At 36.1% G+C, this 27,799-nt stretch overlaps 1 protein-coding gene across 4 annotated transcripts in view; it reads left to right on the top strand.

Annotated features, from left to right (window-relative positions):
* The window catches only part of LOC150099869 (stAR-related lipid transfer protein 7, mitochondrial-like), a 172,119-nt gene that overhangs the window by 97,580 nt on the left and 46,740 nt on the right, over nt 1-27,799 (top strand). For all 4 annotated transcript variants that reach the window (XM_090403776.1, XM_090403774.1, XM_090403773.1 and 1 more), the window contains one exon: nt 25,553-25,690. In XM_090403776.1, the coding sequence (XP_090259902.1) occupies nt 25,553-25,690 (138 nt within the window). The remainder of the gene's footprint in view (nt 1-25,552; nt 25,691-27,799) is intronic.

Raw genomic sequence — 27,799 nt, 5'->3', positions numbered from 1 at the left:
ATGACAAAATGTGATAGTAACTATTTCATGAGTCCATGATTCACTTTAGGCTACAAGAAAAAGCTTTAAACTTTAAAGTAATAAACTTGAATTGCCAAATATTTTAACCTGAAATTTACAGATTAACCATCAGTGGCAGACGATCAGTAAGTACAAGGTAGAATATAAATAATGGATTATTTATAAAACAGTACAAACTGTGTGATGGTATAAAAAGAATAATGCAATGTGGGTGATGAGATGTATTAATTAATTATTATTATTTTTAAATGTTATTGCTGCCTTGAGGAGAATGAGATGTTCTGCGATTTTTTGCAAGGGGAAGCAGTCATTTTGATTCTTATTAAGATGATGAAACAAGGCTTCAAAACTCACTAAATATTCAAACCTGAAGTGGCATTGATGGAGTGAGTGTGTTTTAGACTAGATGCAATGGCCATTGTCTCCATACTAGCTAGGCTAGATTTCTCACATTTCTTATTAATGATGTAATATTGGTGATCTTGAAATCTTTTTTCCACAGGATGTCCAGTTTGTCTGAAATAGGAAAAGTGGCAATCATGGAGAACTTGTAGATCCCCCCCCCCCCCAGGATGAGAAAGAGGAAATTGTTTATCTTTAGAAGCAAGAAACCATGAAGAGAGTTTGTTAAACAGAACAAATGTAGGTAGCAGGTTGTATTTCTCAAGGATTCTTGAAATTGAAACCAGAAATCTATGGAATTGGGACCCTCTGTGTACTGTTTCAGAGTTATTGAAGTTGAGCTTGTAAGAATCAGAAACACTTTGTATAGTCTGTTGTGAAGAGCCATTTAGTTATATAATACATTAGATGTTGAGCAAGTTCTTGCTTCATATCTTGTCGGTTAGAGTATACAATATGAGTATGATGCAGTAGAGATTTTATGATTCCAATTTTTTTGGGAAGGATGGTGAGCAGATTGCTTTTGCTGTATGTAGTGAAGCTAAGTGTACAATAGACAGAGATAGTTCATCTGAAGGAAAACAAGGGAGAAAGATATATAGGAATTAGGAATACAGAATATGTTCTTTTCTATTTCCATTGTGAAATTTATCTCAGGATGTACATTATTTATTTTTGCTAGAAAGATTAGTAAGGTATCCTCTTTATGGGGCTAGATGGTGAAGATGTCACTGACATAGTGCACCCAAGAGGAAATCTGAGCTGTACAGTGACCGTACCTTAGATTAGCTAGAATAAAGGATTTCTTCTAAGTATTGCTTTCCAAGAGAGAATGCACATCCCATCGAGGTCCCTTCTATCTGTTTGTAAAGTTTGTTTTGAAAGATAAAATAACTGGAAAGGATAAATAAGGATTCAATGTTGAAACTGATCATTAAGTCAGTAGGTTGAAGAGATAAATTCTTCACTTTCACTAGAAAATCTGAAGGGATTTTTTTTTTATGAAAGAGCAGAAGCTGTCAGTATGGGAGTTTAATAGCTGCAATAAAAATTTAGCTAGAGACCACAGATATGAGGGTTCTGAGAAAACTTGAGTGAATTGATGGCACCATTGGTAGAATCATATTAAAAATGAAGATATTAGAAAGGAACTTGACATTATTAGCATTCAAGAACGTTTCAGCAGAGCTAATCTAAGGTGGTACAGCCACTTAAATAGAATGGGTGAGGAAAGATTAGCAAAACTGTTTGATGCCAAGATGGCAGGAAAGAGACCCCGAGGAAGACCAAGGTTTAGGTGGATTGATTCAGTCAGAAGTGCCTTAGAAGCATGAAATACTAGGTATGACAATATTGGATAAGTAATAGACTTGGAGAAAAATTGTTGATAGGGGATTAATAATAATGAAAACTTAATCATGTAGTGCTGTTATAATAACCTGAACACTCCTTGGGGATACATATCAGGAAATTGATGATGATGATAAAAATTTAGCCATGTGATAAGAAGGAGAATCAGTGCAATCCATGATTGGGCAAAGAGGAAACCTCCTTTATGGATCTTAAGCAGACCATAAAAGTGGGAAGTGCAAGGAAGGTGAATCTTTACTTTGTCCGTGGTCATACAGTAGTTACTGCAAAGTATTTGCAATTTTGTGTCTTTTTTTTTCCTTCAAAAATGAAAATATATGAAAAATGTACTTTACCATAAATATATTAATATATATTTAATTTTTTCTTGCAGAGGTTTCTGTGGTTAAGAAGTTCAATATTATTATTCCAGTTTTGTGACCACACGTTTATTTTAAAAAAATGTTTTTAAAATTAAACAAGTACTAAAAACAACACCGGCAAGTTTCGTTAGTCGTCAGACCAACATCTTCATGGGTAAAGAGAACTAAAAGTTTAAAGCACAAACTACTAGAAATTACGAAAATTATTCATTCGTTGGTATTGTGAACATCAAAACTGTTCGTTAAAAAACCGAATAACAGATCTATACAACTGTTAATGCATGTTAGCTGGAGACAATGCTATTTGTTCAAATAGCATTGTCTCCAGCTAACACGCATTAACGGTTGTATAGATCTGTTATTTGGTTTATTGGAACAAATCTGAAAACACACCCCCAACTCAACATCACCAGAGTTAAAGATCGGTACTATCAACATAAGAAGCCTGAATGGCAAAGAAATGTAGCTAGCTGAGGAATTAGATAAGTACCAGAACGACATAATAGGGGTGACTGAAACAAAAATGACAAAAACTGGTGAGATCTTTCTGAGCAATAAATACAAAATGTTATATTCAGGCAATGACAAGCAAGGAAAAGAAGGAGTAGCCATAGTATTCAACGCAAAATATGAGGCTAATCTCCTTGAATGGCAGCCAGTCTCATGTAGAGTGATTTGGGCAAATATCAGAATGGGGAATTGGACAATGAGACTTATTTGTGCCTATGGTCCCACAGAAGGTTCTACTAAAGTAGAAGTGGAGGAATTTTTTGATGCTTTACAAAAAGCAACTGACACAATGAAAAAGGAAAAGTTGGTCCTTGTTGGGGATCTAAATAGCAGAGTAGGAAATAATTGTCAGACATACAAAAATATTTTTGCAAATTTGGAGAAAAGAGCAAAGCTAATAATAATGGCTAATATCAGTTGGATTTCTGCTCAGGACATGGACTGGTTATTACTAACACCATGTTCCAACATAAAAATGTGCACAAATTCACATGGAGAGAAGAGGCAACGAAAGTCTCATTGACTATGTTATTGTTGATAGTGATGTTTTCTCCATTGTGCAGGACACCAAAGTGTACAGAGGATTTGAAATTGGAAATGATCACTATTTAGTCTTGAGCAGGATAAAATTGAATTTCATATTGAAAAGAATAACATTTAAGAAAGTTTTGAAGCAAATAAAAGTTGAGCAGCTCTCAGATCTAAACTGTAGACTGACATACACAAAGATTATTGAAGAAAAAATGAGTGTTTGAGAACAGGAACCAAACCTTGGAGATTCAGTGGCAAGCCTTGAAGAAAACCCTGATTGATTCAGCCAGAGAGACATGTGGTGAGGTTGTCTGCAAGGATAGAAAAATCAGGACTCCATGGTGGACATAGGAAGTTAAAGAGGCAGTGAAGGAAAAGAAGAAATCATATCAAAAGTTCCTGGCAAATAAGTCAGCTTTTGCTCTTAGAGAATACAGAGACAAATGTAAGAAAGTGAAGCACTGTGTAAACCTAGCTAAACAAAAGTCATGGTAGGACTTTCGCAAGAACATAGAAAATAAATATCAAGAAGGTGGTAAGATATTCTGGAGGTTGTTGAAGAAGCTTAGGAATGGAGGAAAGAGTGCTGTAAAAGGAGTTAGAGATGATAAAGGTGACATGAAAACAGGTGAAAAAGATATCCTTGAAGTATAGAGTAATTACTTCGAAAAATTGCTAAATGAAATAAGCATTGATGGCACAGTGGTAAAAAACACTCAACAGTTATACAGTCAGGAATGCATACATATTTGAAGTAGAAAAATCTATCAAAGGCTTGAAATGTGGAAAGACAGCAGGATAGATGATATTCAACCAGAAATGCTGAAGTATGGTAGTATAAAAGTCTTACAGTGGCTGCACTGCATAGTTCAGAAAGCCTGGACAGAGAGACGAATTCCCGATGATTGGAGTAGAGCTCCAATAGTGCCCATATATAAAAAGGGAAATGATACTGAATGTGAGAATTACTGAGGTATTTCCCTACTGAGTGTTCCTGGCAAGATCTATGCAAGTATACTTGAGAAACAGTTGAGAAGAATTGTGGAAGAAAAGCTTGGTGAAGAACAAGCTATATTCAGGCCAAATAGAGGCTGTCAGGATCAGATCTTCACTTTACGACAAATAGTCGAGAAAGCATTGGAATATAACAAAGATCTGTATTTAAGTTATGTCGATCTGGAAAAGGCATATGACAAGGTGCCAAGAGAGAAGCTCTTCAATACGCTACAGTTATATGGTGTCAATGGGGCATAATCAAGCAATACTTTATCTTTATTTGAGTTGTAAGTCAGCAGGTAGAATTGAAAGATGTACAGGAAGATGGTTTAATGTTAAATCTGGTGTGAGACAAGGATGTACATTATCCCCTCTGTTATTCATTATCTATATGGATCACATTATGAAGGAAAGTGGTATTAAACATTATATCAGAATTGGAGATGGTAATGTCAGCTCTTTGCTTTATGTGGACGATGTTATACTTCTGTTGTAATAGATATGGTATGAAGGTCAGCATTAAAAAGACAAAGACAATGAAAATAGGTAGAATTGTTGAAAATGTCAACTGTGTTGTGAATGGGGACCCTGTGGAACAAGTAAAACATTTCAGCTACTTAGGCACGATTTTTAGGGAAGATGGTAAATTAAATATGGAAATAGTAGACAACAGAATCAACAGAAGCTGGTATGGTAGGAAGTCAATTGAATAAATTCATATGGAATAAGAGAGAAATTAGTCGGAACACTAAATTAGCTGTATACAAGACAGTGTTCAAACCAGCTTTAACTTGTGGGCCAGAGACTGCGGATATGAGAGTCCTGAGAGGCGTGAACAGATGACATCAATCGCAATATCATATTAAAAACGAGGATATTAGGAAAGAACTTGACATTGTCGGCATCCAGGAGTGCATTAGCAGAGCTAATCTGAGATGGTGTGGTCACTTAAACAGAATGGGCGAGGAAAGATTAGCAAAACAAATGTTCTGTGCCAGGTTGGCAGGAAAACAACCCAGAGGAAGACCAAGATATACGTGGATTGATATGGTACAATGTGCCTTAGACGATAGAAATATAAGATCTGATAATATTGGAGTCTTGACAAGTAATAGACTGATTTGCAGGAAAATTGTAGATTGGAAGTTAGTAATGATGTAAATTTTTCATGTAGTACTATCATATCCTGTAACCCCTTGAGGGTACATGTCAGGAATTTGATGATGATGATATATTTAATATTATTTTTCAATTGGTTATAAATTAAATAAAGTGTGCCAAGAAATTATATTCTTGTTTGATCCTTTATTCAAGTGTAAGCAAACAGAGTTTGTGCATGAAGTATATTCTACTAGGCTACTTGTATATAGAGTCTGGTAACTTCACATTAATTGCCTTAGTATCCCACAGTTGCAATTCTTACGGAGGTGTATAATAATGTGCATTATACGTTATTATTATTATTATTATTCTTGTTTGAGATAACAACTACATAACAACACCTCCAGGGAGTGCAAAGACTCATCGAGGGAGGGTATCTACTCTACAACTCTCTGTCTCCACCACTCCACCAACCGTGACTACCTTCATCATCTACCGCCAATCACCACCACTAGTATTTTCACAGACAATCACAACATCCATGTTCACGGCGGGATTTGACCCTAGAGCCTTTTTGCCCAAGAGCAGATATGCTAATATAAGAATAGGCTGGCAATGTTCGAGAAACTTCAGTAAAGGGCAAAGTAAACAGCATTATCTGAGAGATGTGTGCTTTGCATTATGGGATACTAAGGCAATTAATGTGAAATCATTAGCCTCTATATACAAGTAGCTATGCTGTGAAGATACTTCGTGTGCAAACTTTGCTGACACTTGGATTTTTTTTCAAGGGCATTGAAAAACATATACAGGTATACCGGATTATGTAACAATACAAAATGGGTCAAAGCTAGATAATTGGAAAGAGCCTGCCATGTTACCTTTTGAAGAATGCAGAGAACTGACTGCAGCTCCTGAACTAATGTATGGTTCTCACTTTCTCATGATGCACCCCCATTAATTCATTCAATATCCTGATAGATACCTGGATACTGAATGAACAAAGCTGGGTTGACAATATGGGATATAGCTGATCAAATGTATTCTGTGTTGACTTAAACCAACTTACAGTGATAGAGTAAAAATTGAGTAAATGGACTAAATACAACAAGTATAAAAATTGTGGCAGTGTATTGCTTATTTAAATAAGTCCCTGCTGTTTTTATCAGGGAATCAGGGCAAAGAATGAAAAGTCAGGTACTGGAACAACTCGATCAACATCGGCAGAATTCATGACAGCAACCATAAACATAAGAAGTCTCACTGGAAAAGAAGTAGAACTGGCAGAAGTACCACATTGACATAATTGATGTTACAAAGAAAACAAAAACAGATGAGATGCTTTCAAATAACCACTACAAGATATATTCAAGCAGTGATAATTAGGGATAGAAAGGTGTAACTATAGTCTTCAACACCAAACACACCTTCTTGAATGGGAGGCAGTATCAAGTAGAGTGATGCAGGCAAATACCAAAATGGGTAATTGGAGAATGAGACTTATTAGTGCACATGGTCCATCAAAAGGTTCTACTAAAGTAGAAGTGGAGAATTTTATATGATCTTTAGAGAAGGCAGCTGACACAAAGAAAAAGGAAAAAATTTCATTCTCTTTTCACTAAGCTTTGATATCTTCCAGGTCTATCTACCTACTCACTGATGAGACCTCAAAAAAGGTTGAAACCGGTCTGGGTAGTGACCTCTCCTCATAATGTAATGACAGTATTACATCTCCTAGGAGCTGTGTTTTACATTATGAGAAAATATCAAGAATAGTGAGGGAGCTTGCTCCACCTTTACTTCGAATTGCCTTCGCCGATAGTTTTTCGGCATGAAACTTATAGATCGTAGTTATCGATCTTTAGTTTCGCCTACTGGCTATGAAACAACAAAGGGTGTTTATCCCCTTATTTTCTATATTAAGGTGCCAGAAAACTAGCCATTTGGCTTTTTATCTTAACTAAAATTTCATTCTCATTAGAGATATAGACAGCAGAGGAAAAAATGAATACCAGACATATAGAAACATGTTGAGAAAATTTGGAGAAAAGAGCAATGCCAACTATGATGTAAATTCCTGCTGGATTTCTGTTCAGGACATTGACTGGTCATCACTGACATAATGTTGATTAGTTATATTATATAGATCATAGTTATATTCCATAATTTTTTAACTGTAAAAGTTTAGTCAAGAGGGATTGTCACAATCAATGAAATCTGATTCTGACAGTCCCTCTTGCTTAAACCTATTTGTTTTCATACCAAGTTTCTCTTCTACATTTTTTTAAACCTTTTATTAAGTATGCTTGCATAAATGTTACTCGGAATCTCAGTAGGCTCGCATTCAGTTTTATTTCTCTTTGTATTAGACGGGTTCTATTTCCAGTTGATTTTCCATATTTTATTTTGTTGATGGCTTTTTTTCTATATCAAGTATTGATATGTATTCCTGAATCCTTGATGAATATTTTTCAGTCACTGTCCTCTCTGCTTGTTTCATTTAGCTATGCTATGTTGTCAAGTGTCTGGACAGCAACTGTTTGTATTTCCCATCTCTACAGCAGCAGCATTGCTGTCAATATGAGGTCAGGCCTCCTTTTGCTATTTCAGCCATTACCCTTCAGGGTAGGCTCTCCACTAAGTTCTAGTGAACCTCTGCTAGAATTCATTTCCATTCCTCCTACAGTATGGCAAACAGCTGACAAGTGTTAGTTGAGCAAGTAGGTCTGGTATGCAACCTTCACTCCAGCTCATCCCAAAGATGTTCAGTCGGGTTGAGGTCGGAGCTTTGGGCTGGTCAGTTTAATTCTTCCACCTCCTTGGCTTCAAACTAGGGCCCTTACTTTGTAAGCAGGTGCATTATTGTGCTGATACAGAAAAGGGCCTATTTCCATAGTGTGGGAAGAACGGAATGGTCCAAAATATCATGGTAGGTATCAGCATTTAAAGATTCAGACACAGAAACCAATGGGCCCAGTCCAAACCAGGAAAAACAGCCCCAGACCATGATTCTACCGCCTCCAAATTTCATGGTTGATACAGAACATTCCTGTATCATTCACCAGGCATCCCAAGGTCCAGACACATCCATTGGATTGCCAGATTGTGTACCCCAATTCATTGCTCCACAAGACCCTCTTCCATTGATTCAAAGCCCAATGATAGTGTTGTTTGCACCATTTCAGACAATGCCAGGTATTGGCAAGTGTAATCAGGAGCTTGTGAGCCATAGCACAATTATGAAACCCAATAGCTGTGACAACTGTGATTTACTGTAACAACACACTTGAGAGTTCACCAGTCCTGATTTGTTAGTTTCTTGGGCCTACCAGTTCAGGGAAGGTGGTTTGGTGGTTCTTTCATGTTTTCACTTCATGATGATTGCTGCCAGTAGACTGGAGCCACATGCAATGTGACAGAAATTTCTCAGGCCGAATGACCAAGCTTGTGGGCTCCGATTATCATACCACATTCGAATAAATTCACCTCTTTTTTTGTTCACTCATTCTGATGGCAGAAAATTTCTACACTGCTAATGCTCACATGCTTATATAACATTGCAAACACGTATCTGCATCCTCATAGAAAGACTAATATGTTGATTATACATGATTATTAATTAACTTAAGGAATTCAATGTACACTAGATTAAAAATCCAAAAAATATTGAAACCAGTACCCCCCCCCCCCCCCTTCACAACAAGGATTACTCTAAATCCATCACCATTTGCTACACCCCAGGCACCTCGGAAAAAATTACCCCTTCACAACAAGGATTACTCTAAATCCATTACCATTTTCTAACATCTGAGGCACCTCGGAAAAAAATTACCAAAATCTTAAAAAAACATGACCTCTTGTTACAGACTATATAGAAAATTGGCATCCCTTATCTGCTCCACTAAAGACCAACCACTTCCCCTAGACCTACCTGGTGTATACCAGGTCCCTTGCAGCTGTAAGCTTACCTACTTTGGCCAAACAGGCAGGACAGTGAATATCAGAATTTCAGAACACAAGGGCTACATCCGTTTTCACCAGTACAGCCACTCTTGTCTTGCAGACCATGCTCTGGATAGATGCCACAGAATACGGTGAAAGAAAGCCACAATAATACACCGTACAAGTTCAAATTTGAAAGACTTTTCATGGAATCAGCCTCAGCCCTAAGAAACATGCCAAACCTCAACAAATTTGGTTGCATGAGATTGCCCCAAATGTGGGAGACGTACATCAGGAGACATTCAGCCCAACGGCCAAGAATACTTACGTAGCCCGCTAGGGGACACCATCAGGACTTTAGGAGAAACAATAGCTTCCTTGCTTCGTCCTCATTTACTGTGTATAGTGCTTGCATGCACGTGTCTTTATTTTAAGTTCCTTTGAAGATGGCAACGCGACGTTGCCGAAATATTGAAAATATATATTAAAGTTTAATTTAATTTATATTCTAGTGTACGTTGAATTCCTTAAGTTAATTAATAATCACGTATCTACATCATACGTGCAAGACAACATAGTGTATCTTTATTTTCTTTATGCTTAAGTCTTCCCATGATTTTTGTTTAGCTGCTTCTGTGCATAGCTTAACTTTTTTTTGTATTCTTTCCAGATATCTGCTGATTTGATAGGGACTCTCATTATGCTTTTTTTTTTCTTTTTTTTTTGGACTAACTCTATAACTGCTTGAGTCTGTCATGGGGTTTCTGATTTTTCTGTCTTTGCAATCATGGATAAAAAAAACAAAAAAACAGAATGTCAAGGCAAATGGCTGAAGTTTGCCACTGAGTTTTCATCATTCAGTTCTTGTTTTCAAATGCTTTCATTTCTTAAATAATAATTTTATATTTTTAGCGATACTTCACCTCTGAAAGCTATTCCACTTTGATTGTCTTTAAATTTTCTTTTCAGTATGATATTCATTTTAATTCTGCTCAAAACTAAATTGTAAAAAAAAACAACTTAAGATTACCAATTAATGTCATCCTCCACTGTATTATTTAATACAGTGGAGGATGACAATTTAGTTTAGGGTAGTAAGGCAGTCATTACGATTGTTAGGTTGATGTAGTACTTCAGTGCACTTTTTGTATAAATGTTCATGTTTATATATGGATCTATATAACAGCTTGGTGTTTTCCCATTAGATTCTGTGGCTACTGTTTTCAATCCCATGTTGTGCCAACCAGATTTGTGAGGTTTGAAGATAAGTTTATTGAGAGATTTTCCTGTTTGTCCATCGTCATCGTCGTCCAGTAGCATCCTCTATCAAGAGGGTTGCAGCAGATGAGCAGCTCTTTTCCATTTCTCTATCTGTCTGTTGCCGCTGTTATTCTTAAACCAGTCCATTCCACGATATCATTGAACCACTCTCTAGTTGGTCTTCCACGTCTTCTCTTCCCCTCAACTTTTCCTTGCAATATAGTTCTTGTCAGCTGTCCCGAAGAACCTCTCAGAAGATGTCCTGCAAATCTGGTCTTTCTTTGCATAATATTCTTGAGCAGTGTTCTTTCCATCCCAACTCTTCTTAAAACTTCTTGATTTGATATTCTCTCTGTATAGCTAATCTTTTCCATCTTTCTATAACACCACATTTCCAATGCATTAATTCTTTCCATATCTCTCTTTCTGAGTGTCCATGACTCACTTCCATAACTTGCAAAACTCCAAACTGTTGCTTTAACTATTCCAAGTCTAACACCTATTTTAATATTCTTGTTTACTAAAATTCTCTTCACTTCCATAAATGCCGATTTAGCTTTGCCTATTCTATTTTTAATGTCCAACTCTGAAGTTCCTTTCTCTGAGATCCAGCTACCTAAATATTGAAATCTATCCACGTCTTCTAAAATCTTTCCTCCACATCTTATCTTTACATTATCTCCTATTTTTCTGCCCATCATCATTATCTTGGTCTTCTTTTTGTTAATCCTTAGTCTGTACTCTTTACAAGAGTTTTCAATTCTTTGAACAATTTGTTGTAATCCATTTTCACTTTCTGCCATCACCACTACATCATCTGCATATCTTAAGTTATTAATAATTCTTCCATTTATTTTTATTCCTTCTTCTACATCCTCAAGCATCTCTCTAAGCATCTGTTCACTATGAAGGTTAAACAATAATGGCGATAACTTGCATCTTTGTCTAACTCCTCTCTCTCTACCAGGAATTCTCCTGTTTCCTCTCCATTTACACATACTGATGCTATTTGTGACCAATATAATCTTTTTAAAATAAGAGTCAATATCAATATTTTCTAGAATGTCAAAAAGCCTTTTATGTTTCACTGTATCAAATGCCTTTTCAAAATCTAGAAATCCCCAAAATAACTTTCCACCATGGTTTAGTGTTTTCTCCCCAATAATTCTTAGACAAGTTATAGCCTCTCTAGTTCCTCTGTTGGTTCGGAATCCAAACTGTTCCTCATTCATTTCTTTTTCTATTTTATTCTTAATTCTCTCTAAAATTATTTGTGCCATAATTTTTGTGAGAGTTATAAGACTTATCGTTCTAAAATTGTTACAGTCTAAAGCTCCCATCTTTTTTGAAATTGGGATAAAAATTTATCTTTTAAACACCTGGTAATTCTTGTCCCTCATAAATTCTGTTAATAATTGCCATAACACTTCCATACCTTTTTCACCTATATTCCTTAAAAGTTCTATCTGTATACCATCTATTCCAGGGATTTTCCTTCTTTCATCTTTTGAATTGCTAGATTCAATTCCTCCCTCATGATGTACAGTCTCTGCCCACTATGCTCTTTCATTTGATTTTCTCCTCTTTTTCTGTCTTCATAAAGTTTACTTACATATTCTTCCCATCTCTGTAATATCTTCTCTTTTTCTATCAGAATTTCACCTCTTTCATTCTTGACTGCTCCAGTCCTTTGCATCTTTCTCCTTCCTGTCATCATATTAATATTTTTATAAACACCTTTTATGTCATTTCTTTCTGCCTTTGCTGTTGTATCTTTACTTATTTCATCTAACCACTCTTCCTTTTTCCTTCTTATCTCTCTTTGTATCTCCCTACTCAAGTCTTTATACTGCTTTTTTTTTCTCCTCTGTTTTACTATTAACTATGTCCGTCATCCATGGTTTCTTACTTTTCTCTCTTTTCTCTTCTTTTTTGACTAAATGTAATTCTGTAGCAATAATTATGCTTTCCTTCAGAATCTTCCATTTTTCATTTACATCGTCACTTACTTGTATATTTCTCTCATTCATTTCTTCCTCTACTTTCTTTGCAAATTCATTTGCCATACTTGTTTGTCCATAGTAAGACAAATTGCACAAACAGTATATGCCAGGTAGCATCAGTGATGAGAGTTTGTCTTTTGAAAAAATATCAGGTTATGAATTTGGGTGATGGGTTTATAAGTAGCGATGAGTTTATATTTTTATTCATAATTTTTTGACACATGTTCAGATATGCTTTTAATATATGGTACAGGTTGTACCATATACAAATTTTAAAGGTCCGATGAGAAATGAGGTAAGATTCCCAGGGCTTGTGATTCCTAGGGGTCCATAATTTCTAAGGGCCAAGTTAGGTGCTAATACAGAGGTCTTCAGCGCATGGCCCACGGAGCTCTTTGCCATGGCCCACCGGCCATTTTGAAAAAATAACTACTTAACATTAAAACGCGATTAAATAAAAAATAATTTCAATGAAGCCCGCAATCCACTAAGCTATACTGTGGTATTTAGAATTGTAAATGCTTTCCAGATTCATAAGGAATGCTGTGCATTTGATACTTTGCATTAAATCCTATAAAAATAAATATTAAATAGACATGCTTTTTCAGCCATCTACCAGTGCCAAGCGGTATTTAAGTACTATTACTAACGTCGCAGGTAGATGGCTGAAGCAGTAGTTCATTCGAGTGCGCTGTCCAGTGCCTTCCAGATACATCTCGAAGGTTCTTAATACTTTGTTATTTTCATATAAATACAAAAGGATCTCATCCACAGTCAGTCGTGAACAGTGCGATATTCTTGTATGAGCACACGCAGGTTCGTCGTGTTACAAACGACGAACCTGCCGAAAATGGCCATGTAACAGATATTATCCACTGAATATGTCTCACACTAACGAAAAAAGTCTGGCAATATTGGATAATTTTTTGGGTTCACCTTCCATTACTATGGCATCTACAAGTAAAAAGCATAAATCAAGTGATTCTTGTCAGGTTTTTAATGAAAAGTGGATGAATTTGTACTTTTTTGTGCCGAACGACGATAAGCCAGTGTGTTTAATTTGTCATGAGTCAGTGTCAGTATCAAAAGAATACAATATAAAACGACACTATGAGACAAAGCATGCATCCAATTTCGATCACCTTCAAAGGCAGCTTCGTGTGGACAAAGTGAACCATTCTCCAAATTGGAGCATTTAAAAGTAAGTTATGTAATAGCTGAAAAAATTGCTAAAAAATCAAAATCCTTCTTGGACGACAAGTTTGTGAAAGAGTGTCTCATCGCTGCTGGGGATATTCTATGCCCAAATAATAAGGAAGTGTTTAAAAAAAACGAGCTTGTCTGGGGTAACTGTAGCACAACATGTCGAAGAACTTGCCACTGACATTGAAGGAACTTTTAAAAAAATTGTCGACCAAATTTACGTCATATTCACTTGCTTTAGATGAGAGCACAGATGTGAAGGATACAGCACAACTGGCTATCTTTGTCTGTGGCATTAATCAACAATTCATTGTGACAGAAGAATTGCTAGCGCTCGTACTTATGAAGCGAACGATGAAAGGCACTGATATTCTTGAAGCCGCTAAGAAAATGCTCCAACGTTTCGACTTCATCTTAACCAACCTCGAGGGTGTGGTAACTGATGGTGCCCCTGGTGGGAAAGAACGAAGGGTTTGTTGCGCTTCTACGGAAAGAACCGGAACTTGAAAGGAAAGATTTCGTCCATTACCACTGTTTAATCCACCAGGAGAATTTGTGTGTGAAAACTATTGGATTTGAGAATGTCATGAAAGTTATTGTGACTGTCGTCAACATTATTAGGGCAAGAGGATTCAGTCATCATCAATTCCAAGAGTTTTTGACCCAAGAGTGTGAAGCAGATCACGGTGATGTGGTTTATTATAGTGATGTGCATTGGTTGAGCAGAGGGAAGGTTCATAAAAGAGTCTGACTTAAGGAGTGAGATACAGCAGTTCATGCAAACCAAGGGAAATCCGATTGTGGAATTTAACGATCCAAAGTGGATGACAGACTTTGCCTTTGTGACCGACATCTCATTGCATATGAAATGACCTAAATATGCGGCTACAATCCAAAGATCAACTGGTGCACACTCTATTTGATCACATTAAAGCTTTTGTGGCTAAGCTCAAACTTTGGGAGGCACAACTCACAAAAAAAGACTTAACTCATTTTCAGCTTCTTGCTGAGTCCAACTGTTTGTCTCTTGATGAAGGTGCTAGAAAATTAGCCATGTTGCGAAGTGAGTTTGAAGAGAGATTTAGTTATTTTCGTAACCAACAGTCTTTAGATTTATTTTCAATGCCAATAAATGTCAATGCTGCCGAAATGGCAGGCTCAGTACAAATGGAGCTGCCTGAACTCCAAAACAACTCTTCTTTGAGGGAAAAATTATTCAATGTGCCTTGCTTACATTTTACAAAGACTACAATTCTGAGGACGCATTCCCTAATCTTTGAAAATGTGCGCTTTGTTAGGAAGCACATGCTGATGTTAACAGTTCTCCAGAATGAAGCATGTGAAGTCCAAGACAAGAACTCAGATTACAGACCAACATCTCGAGAATACTCTGCGCATAGCGACTTCCAACATTGATGCTAATATCGACAAGCTGGTCAAGGAAAAACATTGCCAAGTTGCCCATTGACATTGTGAAAAATGAATGTTTTCTTCATTAAATTATCTTTTTTCAAGTATTTGATTGTATTTACTTATCATGAACCTGACTCCTACCTACACTCTTGAAGCTGAGTTTGTTTATTTTTATAGGATTTTATGTAAAGTATCAAATGCATAGCATTCTTTGTGAATCTGGAAAGCATCTTACAATTCTAAATACCACAGTATAGCTTAGTAGCCCACTGGCTTCATTGAAATTTTTAATGCTGCCCTCACTGTCTGACAGGTTGAAGACCCCTGTACTAATATGTTAATATAATCTTTTAATATAGTATTACTCACAGAAAACATTTGACTATTCTTAAACGATTGACAATTTAGTGAAAGAATTCAAAATATATAATTTTAAATACCTGGCAACATTTATTCAATTGTCTATTTTTAGTGTGTTAAGGATCAATAAATAACATCCTTGGTTACTTGGCGAAATGCTTTCTCTATTTTCTCCTGCAGCATGAGCATCTGGAGTTGTTCACAGTAAGGATATGTTTAGACTTTGGTCAGTGTATAGTCTGTTCATTTGTATATTGTTAGATCCTAAATGAAGGAATCTTGGAAAGAAATCATTCATTTGCAATCTAACATAAAACTCGCTGACAAAGAGAAATACCTGTACATCAGCTGTAATTAAAAGTGAAACTTCTTCACTTTATGTAAAATTTGTATTCTTTATTTTAAGTACCTTATATTAAGCTGATGTGATTATATTAAGATTTCATTTTTAAGTATGTCTAAAAAGAGAGATAATCTGATTTAAATTTAAGCCTCACTTAAGCTGTGTAAAATTTACTGTGAGTGATCTAAAAAGTTGCTAAGTAATAATTCATGGAAGGCATAAAGCTACACGTGTACAGCGTAATGCTAGCAGCTATAGCTTACTCGGAAAATTACGTTGGCATGTATTCTGTGAATCCAAGCATAACAGCATCGTAAAAGCGAAGGATGAACCTAAAGGGGTGAAAAGAGAAAGGCCCTTGTGTAAAAAGGGGACTGAGAAAAAGAGGGCGCTCTAGAGAAGAATATAAGGGGAATATAAGAATAAAATGAGCCCATATCGGAAGGGAGACTCTCTCTGGTCGTAACGTTTTCCTGTTTTGGTGGTTCGGAAGTTAACGGGCAGTTTTGCTTAAGGGGGGGGGGTGAAGTCTGTGATAAGATGTCGGACTGTGAGCGTTCTTAAAACGAAGTAGGATTCTATGCATAGCTGAAGGTAAAAATTCCAGTCCTAGCAGGATCAAGCCGTCGCTGAAAAGTCCCATCGAGTTGTTCCTGAAACACAAAGATTTTGAGTCCGTTTTCGGCAGAACGAATGAAGATAGCATAACCCCTACATTGGCGTATGGACAGCCAATAGATGAAAAGTATCCAGACATACACGTGGTGCAGAACGACGTGGAAAAAGCTCAGTAAAGTGCAATTACTCTAATTTTGTGTGAAAGTTCATTAGAAGAGAGAGAGAAGATTGTTTACGAATGTGAAATTAAGAACTGTATTCTAAAGAACTCTGTGGACAGTTTCTATTTAGAAAGTTAACCTCCTTTGAGAGTAAGAAGAATTGTTTGGAAGAGATCTTTTGTAATTTTGTATGTGATAGGATTAACTTGATGTGATAAGAATAGTAGAATTTAGTATCTCAGTAACATTAGAATGTTTGTTAGTTTTCTCTTGCGAGTAATACTACCGAAAGGTATTTAGCTTAACTTCATATCATTTGCTATCTATCCCAATATACAGTTACTGTGTTTAGCTTGCTTTATAAGATTTAATTAATTTAGAAAGTGTTAACCTCTTAATTTGAGTTTTATTTAGTATTGAGCATAATTGAGTGTATGAATTTTGTATTGTGTTTTAGATATTCCAATAAACATGTCATATTTACCTGAACCTGAGTCATGCCTGATTACGATTCCAAATTACCACTTATAAAAATAGAACCTATTTTGGCGGGAAGGATTGAGAGAGTGAATATAATAATAGATTTAGGTCACGACTGCAACAATCTAAATCTATACGGCAGTTTAAATAAGATATTGTGTAAGAAAGCTAAGAATCTAGTATTGTCTCCCTGAGTAAGATCTTTTCTACTATAGGATACTGACTGGCGCAGCAAAATATAAATTCGCCAGTATCCGAAGAGGAAACAATCCTAGATATAAGAATAAGATTAAAGTAAGAGAAGAAAGAATAAATAACGAAAGGTAAATATATAACAATAGAGCAGCCAGTAGGATTTTGATTGTGTAAGGTTTTAGGTAAGAAAGGATACATTTCTTACCTAAAACAAATAATACATTAAGAAAGGATAGCTGATGTGTGGTTTACAGTGTGTGATCATTTAAGAAAACAACAAATTAAGCATAAATCATATAGAAACATCGATATAACTATAAAACAACTTTTTAAACAATATGTTGATTAATTTTAACAGTATATATGAGAACACAGACAGAACTGAGAACACTCTCATGTGCTGTATGCCTCTGTAGCTCATTCGGTATAGACGAAACCCTTTGCTCAGAAAGACCTGGGTTCAAATCCTGTCAGTGATGTGAGGAACCTTTATCTGTTCTCTTTCGACGAAAGGTGAGTTAGTCAGTCGCATATGGAGATAGGAGGTTTTTTCACCTGGAAACACTTGGGTTTTTCGTCCCCTAGAACAGGCAAACCGACCTGGTGAACACACACATCTACAGATATAGGACACACTGGGAGGCATAGGGCTAACCACCTTATTCTTGAGTTATGGTTGCAGTGTCCAAGAATATTTGGAAAGCTAGTGGGCACTTAAGTGCCTGTTAGGACCACTGATGGATAGAATGGTAGACACAACTTCCAATTCAGCTCATATTGAACAGACTGTTTTCATATTGCATTATTTGCAAGTGAATGATGCTGGAAAGTATGAAATTAAAGAAATATTTTCGAAATTTGTCGACTGTCACTAGAAAACAGGAGAGGCTATTGCCAACTTAACTTGAAGTACTTTTGAAGAACACAAAATCCCATTAGCCAATTGCTGTGGCCAGGGTTATGACAACGGAACCAATATGAGCGGCTTTTATAAAGGCTCTCCAAGTTTGATTTTGAAAAAAAAAAAACCTTTAGTAATATATTCTCCCTGTGCTTGTCATGCACTGAATCTTTGTAGCATACAAGCTGCAAAAGCTTGTATTTGAAGCAATTACGTTTTTTTGAGAATGTTCAAAAATTGTACAATATTTTTAGTTCAAGCCCTCAAAGACGGGATATTTTAAAATAAAATACTGGAAGTTCCCTCTATAGTTTATCTAATACATGTTGGTCAGCTAGAATAGGTGCCTTAAAAACCATTCACAAATAATTTATGTGGATTAAAAAAAGCAGTGGAAGAAATTTTATCTTTAAATTTAACTTCAGAAATTCAGATGGATTTAAATGGCATTCTAATTTACATTAATTCCTTTGAGTGCATAATTTTAGCTGATGTGTGGTTTACAGTGTGTGATCAAGTGTCATGATGGAGAATACCACAACCACCCATGTGTCATAATGCAGCCACATTATGACGCATGGCATTGTCTTCCTGAAAGCGGTAATGGTCAGTTCCAAGAAAGGCTACAAAGTAGGAAGCATTGCTTTGTCCAGAATGTTTAGATACCTATCAAAATTCAATGTTCGTGGCACTACACACAGAGGCCAAGTCCAAACCAGGATAAACAGGACCATATCATCACAACCAATAAATGGGGGTTATGCACTTTGATAAAAGATGTTTACTGGTACATCTGCTACACACATTCATCTGCTCAGTAGATGGTGTAGCATGATTCATTGCTCCATAACACAGCTTTCCAAGTTTCCACATCCCACTGTACACTCTTTGCACTTTGAAGATGATGCTGCATGTTGGTTTGGGTAATGTGGGGGTTTGCATATTTTTGGTCCTATCATGGCAACTCATGTTATGAGCCTTGGTTCTGAATGTTTTTGTGCAGATTTGTGTTCTATTCGGTGCCTGGAAGTCCGCATTCATTGGCTGGCACAAGTCATCCACTGTGAGTAGCACTTCCATCTCAGTGTGGTATCACTGATTGTTGATCTGGGATGACCCAATTTGCCAATGATATGGCATCTTATCACAATGCCTCTTTCAAACTCTATCAGTCCCCATCTTACAGCCATTTCACTCGGACACAGTTGCACTGACTTGGGAGCATTATATTCATCCAATTTATACTGGCTGCAAACACTTGACTAATTATGTGGCATGATGCACCTTACCCATGGGGATGTCTGTTGACTTCTCTCCGATCGGTGTATACATACAGGGATTCCAATTTAATGCATGCACTCTACTGTTTCTTTATTCAAATTCCTTATTGTTGTTCACTGTACACATTGATGATGTCTTACAATACATAAGCTGAAATATCTGTATAACAAATTTAATTTTTACTGTGGTACACGTGTGATTCTATAGTTATGGATGCTCCACAGGTCTCATTATACAAGACTCTTCTGTGCAGATCTCCAACAAGGATCAGCTTTTCCTTTCTTTATGTCTGACTGCCTTCTCTATTGACTCAAAATTCCCCCATTTCTTCCTTATTAGACCCTTGGCCAGTGAGATATATTTGTGCCTTTCGTCCTGCAGAAATTTGATTTCTTCATTTTGTTTGCCTGTGTGACAACATATATGTACCTCTGAGAGATCATGTTGGTGTAAACCAAAATAGGAATTTTTCACTGTCATGTTGGACAGTGACTTTTGTCATAGTAATGTCAATGACATGTTACCACTTAATAGCATATCAGTAGATAATAGTAGAAAATTATATTTAAAGAAAGCTAGATCTTCTTAAGGGGTGCTTAAGGGTCAAAGCTGTATAACTGAGAGGAGACCTCCACATAGCCTCTAAAGGAATGCGGAGAACCGACTAGGGCTTCTGACCTAATGTCCAATCCTCACCTTCTCGTGGTGCACCCTGTTGGGTATCTACCTGGATACTGAACAAACGAGGATGGGCTGGCAATTTGGGATTTAGCCGACCAAATTGTATTCTTATTGGCTTAAATCAATATACAAAATGATGGTACAACATGACAAAATTTCATGCCGGCTGGGCCTCACCTGGATAAACAAGGCCCCCATTGTTTTTGCCAGGGAACCAGGGCGAACAGCGAAAAGTCAGCTACTGGAACAAATCTGAAAGCACTCCCCAACTCAACATCACCAGAGTTAAAGATAAGTACTATCAACATTAGAAGCCTGAATGGCAAAAAAATGGAGCTAGCTGAGGAATTACATAAGTACCAGATCGACATAATTGGGGTAACTGGTGAGATCTTTCTGAGCAATAAATACAAAATGTTATATTCAGGCAATGACAATCAAGGAAAAGAAGGGGGTAGCCATAGTATTCAACATTAAATATGAAGCTAATCTTCTTGAATGGCAGGTGGTCTCAAGTAGAGTGATGTGGGCAAATATTAGAATGGGGAACTGGACAATGAGACTTATTTGTGCCTATGGTCCCACAGAAGGCTCTACTAAGGTAGAAGTGGAGGAATTTTTTGAGGCTCTAGAGAAAGCTACTGACACAATGAAAAAGGAAAAGTTGGTCCTTGTTGGGGTTCTAAATAGCAGAGTAGGAAGTGATTGTCAGACATAGAAAAATATTTTGGGAAAATTTAGAGAAAAGAGCAAAGCTAATAATAATGGCAAATATCTGAAATTGGATTTCTGCTCAGGACATGGACTGGTTATTACTAACACCATGTTCCAACATAAAAATTTGTACAAATTCACATGGAGAGGAAGAGGCAAGGAATAAGAAAAGTCTCGTTGACTATGTTATTGTTGATAGTGATGTTTTCTCCCTGGTGCAGGACACCAGAGTGTACAGAGGATTTGAAATTGGAAGTGATCACTGTTTAGTCTTGAGCAGGATAAAATTGAATTTCATATTGAAAAGAATAACATGTAAGAAAGTTTTAAAGTGAATGAAAGTTGAGCAGCTCTCAGATGTGAACTGTAGACTAAAATACACAAAGATTGTTGAAGAATAAATGAAAAAGTTTGAGAACAGGAACCAAAACTTGGAGATGCAGTGGCAAACCTTGAAGAAAACCCTGATTGATTCAGCCAGAGAGGCACTTGTCAGGTTGTCTGCAAGGATAGAAAAATCAGAAGTGAAGGAAAAGAAGAAAGCATATCAAACGTTCCTGGCATATAAGTCAGCTTGTGCACTTAGAGAATACAGACACAAATGTAAGAAAGCTAAACACTGTGTAAAACTAGCTAAACAAAAGTCATGGGAGGACTTTGGCAAAATCATGGAAAATAAATATCAAGGAGGTGATAAGAAATTCTGGAGATTGAAGAAGAAGCTTAGAAATGGAGAAAAGAGTGCTATAAAAGGAGTTAGAGATGATAAAGGTGACATGAAAACAGGAAAAAAAGATATCCTTGAAATATGGAGTAATTACTTCGAAAAATTGCCAACTGAAACAAGCAGTGATAGCACAGGGGTAAAAAACACTCAACAGGCATACAGTCAGGAATACATACATACTTGAAGTAGAAAAAGCCATCAAAGGCCTGAAATGTGGAAAGGCAGCAGGAGTGGATGATATTTGACCAGAAATGCTGAAGTATGGTGGTATAAAAGTCTTACAGTGGCTGCACTGCATAATTCAGAAGGCCTGGACGGAGGTGCGAATTCTTGATGATTGGAGTAGAGCTCTAATAGTAACCATATATAAAAAGGAAAATAAAACTGAATGTGAGAATTACAGAGGTATTTCTTTACTGAGTGTTCCTGGTAAGATATATGCAAGTATACTTGAGAAACGGTTGAGAACGATTGTGGAAGATAAACTTGGTGAAGAACAAGCTGGATTCAGGCCAAATAGAGGTTGTCAGGATCATATCTTCACTTTATGACAAATAGTCGAGAAAGCACGGGAATATAACAAAGATCTGTATTTAAGTTTTGTCAATCTAGAAAAGGCATATGACAAGGTGCCAAGAGAGAAGCTATTCAATATGCTACAGTTATATGGTGTCAATGGGGCATTATCAAGCAATACTTTGTCTTTATTTGAGTTGTAAGTCGGCAGGTAGAATTGATGGATGTACAGGAAGATGGTTTAATGTTAAATCTGGTGTGAGACGAGCATGTACATTATCCCCTCTGTTATTCATTATCTATATGGATCACATTATGAAGGAAAGTGGTATTAAACATGATATCAGAATTTGAAATGTTAATGTCAGCTCTTTGCTTTATGCCGATGATGTTATACTTCTAAATAAATCCGCTACAAGTTTGTAAGATTCCCTGACTAAATTGAATAACTGTTGTAATAGATATGGTATGAATAAAAAGACAAAGACAATGAAAATAGGTAGAATCGTTGAAAATATCAACTGTGTTTTGAAATGTTTTACTTGTTCCACAGAACCTGTGGAACAAGTAAAACATTTCAGCTTCTTAGGCACGATATTTAGTGAAGATGGTAAATTAAATATTGAAATAGACAACACATTCAACAGAACCTGGTATGGTTGGAAGTCAATTGAATAAATTCATGTGGAATAAGAGAGAAATTAGTCGGTACACTAAATTAGCTGTATACAAGACAGTGTTCAAACCAGTTTTAACTTATGGATCTGAGAGCTGGGTCAGAAGTAAAAAACTTCACCAAAGACTAGAGACTGCAGATTTGAGAGTCCTGAGAATGATTAGAACCATGAACAGATGGCATCAATGGCAATATCATATTAAAAACAAGGATATTAGGAAAGAACTTGACATTGTCAGCATCCAGGAATGCATTAGCAGAGCTAATCTCAGGTGGCATTTAAACAGAATGAGCGAGGGAAGATTAGCAATGGGTGTTCTCTGCCAGGTTGGCAGTGTTGTGTCGTTATTTATGCAAATTCACTTAAATCATATCTATCAAACTTACTATGGAGTTGCTCTAAGTACTGGCCTGGATTTTTGGTCCTATCTCCTTTTTAGGTATAAACACATTTATATTTTTTAATAACTGCGCCTGTCTATGCCCTATAATAATAAAATGCACTATTCAGGGAGACAATTCCAATAACCCAAAATTATAAATACCTGCTAACTCCTTCAGACAGTCATGGCAAAACCTCTCAACTTAACCTTACCCTCCCGCGAGAAGTTCGTAATTTTAGAGTGGTGAGTTGACACTCTTAGTCAGGCAAGACTCAGTTTGGGGTAAAAATACATGTTTATTTTGCAACTTTAAATACACTATACAATTATATAAGGTCACTTTTGCTAAGATTACAATCAAACATAAAAGCTAAGTTAGGAAACTTGATTCTTTCAAGGGCTGCCTAATGCATGCAAAATTTGATATCTAGTAAATTGCTAAACTTAATCTTCATTTACACAATTCACTCATCTAACAATTCCCTCTATAAATCTGGGGACACTAAGTTAAATTATCATTAATTTATGGCTCATAATTCCTCTCTCTACAATTCTGTTAAACTCATTTAAGCAATCTCGATATCTGGCTATAGCCTACTGGAACAATCACTTAAGAATTCACTAGTTAATATTGTCTTGACATTTCATACTTCTTGCATCTAAATTTCTTCATACAAACAGGCTCCGAAAACATAAATAACAAATGTTTACGTTACCTTCACTCGATTATGGAATGGGTCTGCTGGTTAATACTGTTGTGGAAGTACCCAAAGTTCGATTCCTTGTTTGGATCACGCGCAGCGTTAAATTCCTGCTAAGTGGCTATCCTGTATCCGCTCAATGGCTACCTTTGTCATCTGAGGATTTTACGGGAAACATCTACGACATCGCACTCGCTTGTAATGAAAGCGTTAGCTGCGTCGCGCTGAAATTCCGTCGTAGTTTCATGGACTGTCCGATTCAAACTTCCCACTGCCACGTACCCTCGCCCGCTGTTCTGCCTGGAAACTGCTACCTCGATTGGACCTCCTGACGACCTCGAATCCCGGGGAAAAAAGCCTTGTTTCTCCTCCTGCAATCACTTATATTATTCATCACATAGTGCCCCCTATCTCCTCCTGAAACTCCTGTGCGGCGCTATGTTAGTCTCGATCTCCGATAAGTAGGAATCACAGAACTGTTATTACGCACACCTGTTCCTAGTATTACGTAGCCTCAGGTGCTTACACTAACACGTACCAAACCTTTGGACCCACTCGTACACTTTGTTCAGTGGAATATTCAAGTTAATTTCAGCTGCACTGTATAATACTAAATTTTGATTTATAATTCATTTAAAAGAATCTAAATAACACGATATAATTCCAATCGGTTATACTTCTTTACAATTATAAACTGATACATTCTTAGTGTTATATTTCATTACCTTATAATTTCACACCTTTCACACAATAATATTTGATTTTAACTAAATGCAAGTACTTTCTACTATTAAATATTCAATTTGCTGAGTTGTGCTTGTTGAAATTTGAATGATTTGCTGATACGAAGTCACAAGACCATTCAGAGTTCAACAGCAGGAAGACGACCCAGAGAGAGGAAGACCAAGATAGGTGGATTGATATGGTAGAAAGTGCCTTAGACGATAGAAATATAAGATCTGATAATGTTGGAGTCTTGACAAGTAACAGACTGATTTGGAGATAAATTGTAGATAATAAGTTAGTAATGATGTAAATTTTTCATGTAGTACTATCATATCCTGTACACCCCTTGAAGATACATGTCAGGAATTTGATAATGATGAGATCTTCTTAAGAAAAACTAGCCCCTTTCTCTCCTTTTCTGTTTCAGGAATTATTCATATGTTTCTAGGATTTTGCAAAGCTTAAAGATTTCCTTTTTTGAGTTACTTGAATGGTTTTGATAATTTATTATTCCTTTTCTTAATAATGAATTTCTTGAGTGAGTGCATTCTTTCTTTCTTCCCCCACCCTTTTGAAACACAATTTTTTTGTTTTAATTGAACATAACACATGAATGAGAACCATTTAATTTCAGCAACATATCTGATTCCTTATATTGCAATAGTCTTCATTAATTTTCATTTTAAAAATAATTTAATAGAAAGGTTTTCAAATATTATTAGAATGACATACACCATCTGTGTAATCACAATAAGCACAATACTCTCATTGTTGCCCAGTTATCTATATGTAACTTAAATTACAAAAGAGATGCATCGAGTAAGCATTTTTTTAACATTTCATTGTTTTGCATTGAATTCCCACTCGGTGAGTATACATCAATCACATCAAGTATTCTTTTTTGGAGTTATTCATGAAAACTGTATAGATAAAAGTTGCGTTATATCCATGGAAAATTTTCTTTTGTTTTTCAGATTGACATGGCCAACAATACCATGGTGCTAGTCTCGAGGGCCATTGAACATCCCACTTGTCCAGTTAATAACAACAGTGTTAGAGTTACAAAATACAGTTCTCGAATGGTGATCAGACCACACAGGAGTTTTAATGAAGTAAGAATTTAATAAAATTTATATATAAATTTTAGTTTTATTTATTAAATGTTATAAAATAATTTCTTTCATGCTTACATGGTGATCAGAATACATTATGAAATTTATGGAAACAACTGCTGTGTTGGAGTAAAACTTTAGTTTAAAATAAACCAAAATAAACACTTGTTTCGACCTTCATGTTAAGATCATCATCTGGAGTATACACATGTGTACAAAGAAACAAGCTGCACTATAATCTACATAGCATGCTAAAGTTACTGACCAACCATTACAACTATTGGCCTGAGCACTGGTGAAAAAAAAAAAAATTACTAAATCAAAGCTGAGTTCGATTGTTATTATTATTATCACTCTCTATTAGGTTAAAAAATTAAATTAAGCTGGAGAGCAACATTTACAAAAGAGGAAAAAATTAATAAATGAAAATTAAAAAAAATATTACTTATATAAGTATACATATAAGTTACAACTGACTGGTATGGATAGTGCCCAATAAAAGAAGAAAATTAGCTTAGAGCCCTAAAGTCAGGGTTTGCTGGAAACTAACTGGACTGAATGTGTGCCATCCAAATTTTTGGGAATTTTATGCCACCATTATTGTTAAGATTATGGTGGTTAATCAAAATTTCACAGGCCTCTTTAAATTTCTGTTCATACCAGGTTTTTGTATCATGTAACAAGCAGGTACTTTTCCAGTCAGTTTGGTGTAGGGTGTTAAAGGCATGATTAGAGAGGCCTGCTTCACCAAAATTGTTAAATTTAATGTGTCGTTTGTGCTCTTTTTTACAGATAGAGATTGTACATCCAGTTTCTCCAATATAAGGTAAGTTGCAGGTATAATAGAGGCAGTAAACTCCAGGATGTACCAATGGGGGAAGAGGATCCTTAGAGTAGTTGAATATGTTTTTTTAATTTTAAAGGTGATGTAAACGGGGGGGTATATTGTCTACTTATTTCTTTTTATCTTTTTTTATATCTCAAATTTAATCTATTCCTGTATCTTTCAATCTCGATAATTGTTATCTTTCTTTATCCTTACTCTAAGCTATCTTTACTCTGTGCAGTCTGCAGTTGGCTGTGCCTTTGTAATATTATTCTATTTCTTCCTATATATGTTTTCCCTTAATGCATAAACTCCCTTTCTATCAACTCCCTTCCGCACTTCACTTCTTATTCCTCGAACACCGGAAAATTTATTTGATAAGCTGCACCACTGATGTTCGTTTCCTAGCAATAAGATACGGTAAGTGCATCCAGTAGTTTCCCTTTAAACAGAAATTACCTCCGATTAATTATAGTTTACAGTCAGGGTCCACTAATTGTTCTCTCTATTTTTTTCCTGGATTCCCGCAAAATAGGATCTAATTTTTTTCAGAACAGTGCATCGTATAATTAAAATTCAGGTGACACTATTGACAATTGAAAAACACATTTATTTACAACTAAACAATTTACACTATAATTCCGTTAAAGAGACATTCTCAGTTTAACTCTTAAAAAAAACTATCATGTTAGAATACACTTTCAATTCAAGATTATCATGACACATAAATGTTCATTCCTTTCCAATACTAAATTAATATCCTAGGCAATTATACTATTAACAAACTGTTACTATCCTAGGCAATTGTACTGCTTTCAAACGGCTAACCTTCGACTAGTACATACATGATCGTCAATCACTTATCAAGCGTTAAATTTCATTCATTAACTCTGCCAAAATTCAGCACCTTAAACTTAACAGTCCACTATTAAAGTTCTCCTATAATTCACAAAACAGAATAAAAGGGTCAAACTCACTTTAGGGCTGCTACCCACTGTGCGTACTTCCTTGGCTTCGAATTGGAGTTCTGACTTTTCCTTCCGTGTCAGGTTTTGACTCCCTTCATACACCGGCGTTAGATTTTATCGACATTGACAGCTTCTGGGATGCTGTTTCTCCGATACTTCAGGCAAGAGGGTTCGGCATGAGGAGTGCATGTGCGTTAACGTAACCGAGCAGTTCTTTTCAGCTCAAAAATTCCTCTCTTCGAAAAATAGCTCCCGGCGAAGATTGTCATCAGGTCTAATCTCTGCCTGGCAAATCAGCTCCTGTCATCGTCCCTT

Source organism: Typopeltis vanoorti, chromosome 14, assembly GCF_054136105.1.
Source record: "Typopeltis vanoorti isolate ZY-2024b chromosome 14, IOZ_Tvanoo_1.0, whole genome shotgun sequence".
NCBI classification, from domain to species: Eukaryota; Metazoa; Arthropoda; class Arachnida; order Uropygi; family Thelyphonidae; genus Typopeltis; species Typopeltis vanoorti.
The sequence above is the reverse complement of the archived record's forward strand: the minus strand, read 5'-3'. Positions and strand labels throughout refer to the sequence as shown.